Source organism: Gallus gallus, chromosome 1, assembly GCF_016699485.2.
Source record: "Gallus gallus isolate bGalGal1 chromosome 1, bGalGal1.mat.broiler.GRCg7b, whole genome shotgun sequence".
Lineage (NCBI taxonomy): Eukaryota > Metazoa > Chordata > Aves > Galliformes > Phasianidae > Gallus > Gallus gallus.
In genome coordinates this window covers 179,084,029-179,093,162 of record NC_052532.1, presented here as the reverse complement: position 1 = coordinate 179,093,162, position 9,134 = coordinate 179,084,029, and the positions used below count along the sequence as shown (strand labels likewise).

The window sequence follows — 9,134 nt, the reverse complement described above, 5'->3', positions numbered from 1 at the left end:
AGGGTTTTTTTAATCATCCAACTCAACTGCATAGATGGTGAAATCTTAAAACTACTTCAGATCTTCCTGGTAACAGTTCCTCACTTCTCAGGCTGCTGTTGCAGGATCAGTTTTCCAGGTAACTGCTTCAGTGCTGTGTTAATGCTGCAACTTCAACACAAATCCACTGTTTTTCCTTCAAATATGGGAAAGTATGGTTATTTCTGTTCTGGCACATTTTATTTAGTGTTTGATAATATTTCCATCCTCCTTGGAGTTAAGTGGAATCAGTGTTTTCAATATATGACTTACTGCGGTTCCCATTCCAGCACATACAACTGTGAAGCCTTTACGAGCGCCCCTTTGCAGTAGTTGTACTGGAGAGCCAGAAACAAAGTCTGTTTCCAGTACACTCTCAGTAAAAAAAGGAGGCAAGACTTCAAGTACACATCTGAGTTGTCAGCCATCAGCTGTGCTATATAAAATGTTAAAAAGCTGAACCCTGGAGACTGAACATCCCAATACCTGCAATTTGGATTTTCCTATGCAAGGAGATGCCAACAGCTGTTTTTCTGATGTATCTTCTTCCCATTCCTGTGTTGGTAAATTTCCCATCACTGCCCGCTGGTCTTGCAGGGCTACTGGTCCTGTCTGCAAGCATAAAGAATACAGCCCAAGTGAGCAACCTAAATAACAGAGGGCCAAATTGATCAAAGAGCCACTGCTTTAATTACTATTTTATTGGACAGCAGCGTTGTTCTTGTGCCCAAGAGCACATAGAACAAGGAGTGGGGGGAAGAACACAAAAGAGACTGATAGTCCAGCATAAGCGGAAGAGATCACAGCTCACAACCGCCACCGTTATTTGTTCCAACTATTCTGAAAATCAGTGTTTTCTCACCTCAAGTGGTCCTTTAAGTTCTAACTTGAAGAGATGAACTTGCACAGTTAGGACGCAGCAGAAAGCCATCTTCAAGGATAAGGCTGTACGCCCACAAGATGCAGTAAAGAACACCGTTAATAAAAAAGTAGCTCAGCCTGAGGAGTTAAGAGATACTGAAATTATTGAAAACAATTCTTGAAAAAGTACTTTTGCAACCAAAGTACAGCAACCAGCAAGACTCAAATAGCAAGTTACAGAGCAACACAGTGGCAACTACAGCTGGATAAGGGGCTTGGAAACGCTCATCCCAGCTAGCACTCCTCAGTGAATCACAAGGAACACTGACAGCATTCTGACCTTCCTGGGAATTAAATCAGAGCCCGGTACCCCTCCTGGTAAGGCAGAACCACATGAAATATTTACTGACCAGGTGTAAACTGTATTATTTTAAGCGTCTAATATTTGGCCGACTCGGGGTCTGAGCAACTGCTTTAAGTTTGCTGTTGCACGGTATGCCTCAAATATAATGTCATCACTCACATTTTAACTTAATCTTGTCTGAGTTCTTAATGCCATTTAATCACGCCATTATGCTTTGCCAGTTAGGTTCACACTGCAATCTGAAGGATACCCACACAAATGAATAGTGGGAGAAAGAGAAGGAAAGGGCTTCATCACTGCCCTGAGACAAGGAGTCACTATTCAGCCAGTCAAAGAAACGCCTATCTTCAGGGAGCCCTGGCCCTCCTCCTCTCTTCCCTTCGCAGGAAGGAAGGCATAAGCTGAGGACAGAAAGGTGCTGAAGTGCCTGGGAAATGCGCCCAGCACTGAGGCTCTCAAATAACCCTTTTGCTCAAGGGTTGATCATCGTGACAAGAAGGCAGCTGGACAGAGAAAAAAAACGATGGTTTGAACCTCGCAGAAATGTATCAAGTCATTTTCTTCACCTTTTCCTGTTTTTGCTTTTTCTGATAGAAAGTTTTAACTGTATTCTTTTTTACTTTATAGAATTTTCTAAGTAAATGCTGTTCACTTTTTTTCTTAGCCTGGTGTATATGATACTGTGGTTTTGCAGCACCTGGAAAGTAACAGGGAACCTCTTAGTAAGTAAAGGGCACAGCAACACCACAGAAAAAGGCTAAGGGAGAGGGCTGGTGCCATTGTGAGGCTGCAGCCAGAGAGACTCCTGAGGCCTGGGAGGAAACAAACATCCCTCCTGGTTTTGGTAAGAGCAGGAAGGGAGCCTCCAGGGAACTGGGGAAAGGGCCTTGGGAAAGAGATGAAACACAGTCAGAACAAACAAGATGGTGACCGGGAATAGTTGGCACACCTATATGGAGGGATGATGTGTAAGGCCTTAACTGGCCTGGTGTGACAGCCCTCTGTGACGACGTGACCAGCCCAGGGGACACGGGGCAAGCAGTGGATACTTCCTAACATGACTTGACAGTTTTGATGTTATCTGACATAATACCCTCATTGACAAGCCAAAGCACAGGCTGGGTAAGCAGACAGTGACTGAAGCCCAGAAGGTTGTGATCAGTGGCATAGACACTACTTGGAGCCCAGTAATGAGCAGTATATGCAAGCACTGGGGCCAGTCATGTTCAAAATCTTTATTAATGACCTAGATGATGGGACAGGCATCAAAAACACCGGAGGGTCATCCCAAGATGACCTTGACAGCCTAGGAAAATGGCTGACATGAACCTCTTGATATTCAACGGGGAATTGCCAAGTGCAGTGACAATCCAGTAGCAGCCAGTGATGAAGGAACTGGAAGCCCCTTCATATGAGGACAGATTGAGACAGCTGGGGAGAGGGCTGGGGGCGATTCTATCAATATTTTTAAACACTTGATAAGGGTATAAAGACCATGGAGCCTTCCCATTTGTGCCCAGTGAAGGGACAAGAGACAAGTTTAGCATTAGGATGATGGCTCGACTTGATCTTAAGGGTCTTTTCCGACATAAGTGATCCTAGGAACACCAGAAGCACTTCCGTGCCGTGCAGGTGACAGAGCACTAAAACAGGCTGCTCAGAGGCTGTGGAGTCTCCTGCTTGGAAATATTCCAGAGCCATCTGGGTACCCTGCTCTACATCACATCTTGATTTGATTATACCATCTTCTTGGCACCTGTCCAACGTTGGATATTCTGTAATTACATGAAGACTGAGCGCCAGCTTCAGTCACAGAGGTGAGGGAGGAGTTACAACCACAGAGCTCAGCAGCAAAGAAATCACTTCCAGCAGCAGCAGTAACTACCAGCTCTCCAGCACAGTACTTGGGTGACTCAAACACCAGGGAGCAGAGCTCCAACTCCTCATCTGAAAGATGTATAAGGAGAAAATTTTTCTTTGGAAAAATCCTTTATAAAGCAGCACTATCTAAATGAAAGATGTAACCTGTAAAAGGTATAAAACAATGAGACAGGCAGATTCCTATCATGTTCTTCATAGACACTATCTTGGGTAGAAAATTTGAACTGTATCTGTCTTTGCAAAGACCACATATACAATTTTGGGGTATTGTTTATAAACTATGGTATAGTTTATGATGTATTACTGCAAAAACATTCTTTTTCACATATTGCCCTTCCTATGCTTTTTAGGGAAAGAAAATATGTCCAATGCAGCACTGAAATTTTACTGATAACTTTGGACACATTTATGGAAATCAGTAAACAGTTCCATCCGATTAGCAATAACTCCCCTGAAGATATTCAATACGAAGGATACATGGAGCCCCTGGGCCAGTCCACTATTACAGCTTAGTATACCTTGATTCTTAGTATATCTTGATTGATACGTCTCTATGTAATGCTGACACAACTATGGACATAGAAGGGTACTAATCTGTATTTCTCTTGCTTTATCAGTACAGCTTGCAAATCTCTGTTAAATGTCATCAGTGTTTACAAAGACTTCTACTTTACAAAAAGCTTCTTGAAATTTCAGAACTGAACCATCCCATTTCCATCTGCCTTTACAACCCACACAGTGTATCTGATTCCCCCAGAGATGCTACCAACACCTGAGGAAGATGACAGTACAAACCTACATGTGTGAGAACTGAGCTCTACCCCAGATTGTACGGATACCATGGACAGAGCCTTGCAGACTACAGGACTACTGGCTAACCCTACAGACCATTCAGAATCAGAAATTACAAGGTTGTACAAACTGGATTCTCCATGCAATGTGCCAAAAAACCCAGTAGATCGGACATGGCAGCACCGATGTGGCACTATGACTTCCCTCCATGACACTTCAAGTCAATTAAGAGTATGTTAACATATGACAGGAATTAGGCAATGAATAGGCATGCATTCCTATACATGCCTATTCATTGCCTAATTCCTAGGCATGTATTCCTTCAGCTAACACTTGCTTTCAAATATAAGCAGAATTACATCAAATTGCGGGTGTGAACACAAAGACAGCTTCCAATTCCAGTAATCACTAAATCCCCATATTTTACAATACATACCTCATACTAAAGCTTGGTTTAGGATTCCCTTTTGTATTCATAAGGCAGCAGCAGGATTCTACAGAAGCCCGTCTTCATCAGCATTTTAACATTTTAACAGTAACCTAAAAAATAGAGAGACAGCAGTGACACAAACTAGACAAAACAGTTGTTTCTCTTCCCACATACCCACATGTATAATATGAGGAAATAAACGTTAAGAATACTTCACACTACCAGAAAAATCCATTTATTCTGTACCCATTCTTATACTTAGTTGTTCCCAGAGAGACTTCTTTGGCTTTAAGTTTTTAAATCAAATTTTACTACCTCGCAGTTAAAAACTAGCTGGTTCAAGAACATAAGTTCCTCATTTTCATACTTCAGCTTTGAGTAAATGCAGTTCTGCTCCGGAGTCCTGTCACCTCTTCGTATGGTTTTAAAAGACACATACTCAAACAAAGCACGTTCTTCTGCTAGGCCTGCCAAATCCAGGCTTCATCTTTATCGTATTGCTACTAAGATAACTAGGATCCCCACTCACGACCTAGTGCTATTAGTGATTCCTGACATTGCTACTCTCAGCCTGGTTGTGGTGAGGATATATAAGCAGAAAAGCAGCCTCCTCCATGTTCCTCAGACTGCCTGGTACTGATATTTAACAGGAACAGAGCTATATGTGAAAATTCAGTTGGAGTAAAATGTCCTGCTTTAACAACTTGGAGCAGGGCTGTGCACAAGTCTCATGAAAATGTATTTCAATACTAATTTCGGAAATAGATGCAAAAGTTTAAGACTTGTTATTTCAAAGCTTCTATTACAGATTTCCTTGCAGTTGTGCTAAGTGTGGTCACAAGAAGGAGCAAGCCAGAACATAACTTTGTTCCTATTAATTGATAATTACAACTTATTGGAAATATATCAGAATTGCATAAGTAAGAACCCAAAATGTTAATGAGGATATCCCCCTTGAACTCTGCATTGCTTCTTCTGGAGTCCACATGCAAAAGCTCTTAGTGCTTAAAATACAGTACTTCCCTGTGCCACTCATTCAGGTTTCAAAACAAGTTTCAAAACAACCCCCCAAATGCCTCAGATTTAAGATAATATGCAAGTACTGCTGTGCTGGATGAATTAAACACAGCACATTGCTCAGGCTGGGGAAACAGACCCAGAAGCACACTGCAGGGCTAAGGAGCACAATGGAGTCTTCATACAGAGGAAGACTAATGGGAAAGACCCCGATTACAGCAGCACAACAGGATGAAGAGCTCTGTATCCTCTCAGATAAAGGCTCCTTAGGGCAATTTACCAACATCTTGAGGTCTTGCTTGACAACCAGAAAACCTGGCACATGTGCAGAATACGTTAGGCAAAGGACTCTGAAAAGCTACACACAAGGCGCACCTTTTAGGCTGGCTTCACTTACAGGACAGCCTCCAAGAGCAACTCAGAAGTGACTTAGGTGCAAACTGAAACACAACTGTGAACACTATAGTGAAGTTACCTTATCACATACAGCTGAAGAATGGCAGATGCTAGAACCTCAGATTAAGCACAGCTGACAAAATGTAATACCTCAGTCCTATTTAAAGTGCTGACAACATCAATTCTCTCATTTCCTTTCCATCTACCCCTTCCCCCCATAGAAACAGTGCAGCTTCCTACATGCCCAATTTTAAAACAGACAGATGAGTATCTTCTTAATAAAGCAGGTGGTGCAGAGCCTGTACTACTAAACCTTGGTAACTACAGCTGCCATTCTGCAAGCTCTAATACTAAAACTCTTTGACCTTAAAGGTCAAAGATAAGTAATTGCCACAGCTATGGCTGTCAGGCTAGAACAGCCATCCAGAGAAATAATAGTGAAGCTAAGTCAGCTGCTCAAAAACAAATATGTACCCATCTTAAAGGGAAACTGTAACTACAGACTGTCTTTTTTTTCAGATAATATTTCAATATTATGGAAAAAGCACTAACAATTAGGCTTTCTTTTCTTCTTTTCCCCGTGTACAAACAGCAATCTTACAACTCCAAAGGCCTTGCAGTCTCCAGATTCTGCAGCTGCCTGCGCATACATTTTCCTTTTGACCACTCCAGATTTACTGAAATCTGCAAAGACAGATTCTTGGCAGCTACAACATAGATGTCAGCGACAAAGTTGCAGCCAAACTCCCAAGTAAAGGCTGTGTGTTTGAAGACCATCCCTAAAGTCAGCCAGCAAGACCATATGGTAATGTTCCCAATTAATTCCTTTATCACAACGCGTACTTTCAATGAGATTACATAATAGTTGGAGCTTTTTCTGTGTGTGGTTGTTTATTTCAATGCAAGTTACCTGGCTCTGCACTACTGCTTCAGAAGTGGATCTTTTCTAGAAACAAAACCACTCCAAACTCTCTACACTGCCTAGGGGACTTCTCCAATCATTACTCTTAGTCCTGAGCACATCCTGACAGTTAATGCCGATGCGTCAGAGCTAACAGGGACACAGCAAATGGTTATTTTCAAGTTAACAGACTCAAATAATCTTCCACTGTATGATACAGCATTTCTTTAAGTTCAGTAAGCGGGTCTGGTGCCAAGCAAAATGAATCTAAAATGGTTAAGTGCACAATGCAACAAGCATAAACTAAATCAATACTGTGTATATACTGTCACTGTCATGGAAAACTGAAAACCAGTTCCCCAGTACAATCAAACGTGAGCTATATATGCTCAGTTTAACAACATACTCTCCACTACTGCCTTTCTAATACAAACTTGCTCTGGAGATGAGCTCCACACTGCCAGGCAGAAACAGCCATGACAACCTCCAACACTGAAGGAACTTTCACATTTATCTTACTCACTGAAACTGTTACAGTCCTTCCAAGGCATATATTAGCTGCACAGCCTCACTATCTTGCCTAGCAGAACAAGTTTTTTGTGTGTGTGCATTGTTTTTGTTAGTTTGCATTAAATTAACAGGATCTTTTGTGGCTATTACAGCAAAGAGCTTCCCCCTACATTTCCCCATTTGTTTTATGTCTACTTTAAAAATTACCTAGCAAAACAGAGCAGCAGCATAGGTAAACTTGGACTTGCACTGAAGCGGGCCACGTGACATTTTGCCCCAGCAGGAAGAGGCATCCTTCTGAGAGCAGCACAGGCTCCATCCATCACAGCATAGAAAGAAGGACTCCTGCTCCGAGCTTTTCTCAGGATAACATGCAATCCCCTGTGGTCATTTATGTGGGGCTACCGCCAAAGAGAACCTGAGACAGGTGATCCGCAGAGCTGCATTCAAGTTTTCCTACCAAAAGGTAACAGATAACAACATTGGCTGACATGCTAACGGAAAACAGCACTAGACATTTTCAAATGCTCAAGAAATCATCTTCTCCTCATTCTCTCAGTTTTTACTCAAGTCTGGCCAAGCCTTGCTCACCTTAATCATAAACAGCCACTGCTGAGGACAAAAGTATGCATTTACAAGAGTAACACACTGGAGAGTAATCCAGTTGTTAACTGGACTTCATTGCATGGCTGCCAGTGATTACAGGAGATGAACCCAATGTCATCTTTTCTAATCTCATGTTCCCAAAATGCTCCTTAAGAACATATCCTTGAGGACAACTAGAAACAAGTAACTGGGTACTACCAAATTAAGGCTCAGAAGGAAGACTTAGTTCCTAGAGAGAAAATACTAGTTGAACCAAGCCAGCAAGCCATTCATTTGCCTTGACTACTAAAAGCACTTCATATCCACTCCACTATTTCTTATTTATAGATTACAGTGTATCTGAAGTTACATCACAGAAAAATGAAAGTTCTTCTTTGGAATAAGATTTCCAAGAAGAAAAGGTGGTGGCAGTTACTGAATGGTTACTACTGCTATTTAGGTGACAGCTTAGGTGACAGTAATATAGCACCATCAGTGACAGCAATATAACCAAGGGACATTTATTTTCCTGTTTGGAAAATAGATAGATAACAAAACTTCACTCAAATGTAAGTTAGAGGTATTTCTTCTGTATTTGTCTGAATGTATTTAAAGATGCCTGAAAGTATTTTAAAAGGACAAAGATTTCAGATGCACTGCTTAAGCAAAGCCCAAATTTGGAAACAAAGTGCACTGTAAGCTTCTTAAAAGGAGTGATTACATCCCTAAATGTAAGACTAAGCAATTAACAACAAAAGCAAATCCAGTTTTTGGTAAAATTTAAAGATTCCTTACAATTGCAAAGAACTCTGTATTTGATCCACAGAAGGGAACAAAGTCCTTCAGTTCTTAACATCACAAACTTCTACTGCATGAAATAATATTATACTTTATTATGTTTTTATGAAATTTAGTGACCTGTGAGGCTGTAGGCATACATTCATTAAAATAATCTTATATGAAACAGCAACTCCATCCCACACTTTGGCTTGCTGGCCCATCCCCTGTATTGCTCACTAACACCTCTGCCTCAGGCTGAGGTATCTGAAGCACCAGAATAGCTGGTGCATCAGAATATGGTTTTCACAATTACCCTTTCTATGCACATCATCATTAATGCAGCCACAATGTCTTCAGATGTCCAGATTTCTACTATCAATACCAGTGCTCATGTGGAGGGGTTTGGAGCAGAGTCCAAGCAACAGTACAACTCTCTTCATTCTGTACTCCCGTAACTTTTAAAACAAATGCAAAGTTCCTGAGCACTTTACCATACTTTACCTTATCATGAGCAGCTAAGAAGTACAAAGCTGCTGGAAGGAACAAGGGAAGAACCTTTAACTCTTACCCTATCTTTCACCCAGTAAGTGATATAGACA

The 9,134-nt window shown here is 41.4% G+C and overlaps 1 protein-coding gene across 8 annotated transcripts in view; it reads right to left on the bottom strand.

The window, feature by feature from the left end:
* PSPC1 (paraspeckle component 1) overlaps nt 1-9,134 on the bottom strand; it is a 67,075-nt gene that overhangs the window by 5,131 nt on the left and 52,810 nt on the right. For 2 of the 8 annotated variants that reach the window (XM_040700185.2, XM_040700207.2), the window contains 3 exons: nt 4,353-4,456; nt 881-3,190; nt 505-630 (listed from right to left, as the gene is read on the bottom strand). In XM_040700185.2, coding sequence (XP_040556119.1) covers nt 4,430-4,456 — 27 coding nt within the window. In that variant the 3' untranslated portion in view covers nt 505-630; nt 881-3,190; nt 4,353-4,429. Of the gene's footprint in view, nt 1-503; nt 631-880; nt 3,191-4,352; nt 4,457-7,377; nt 7,627-9,134 lie in introns of those variants that run through there. The other 6 variants (XM_040700191.2, XM_040700208.2, XM_040700184.2 and 3 more) reach the window with 4 other exon arrangements.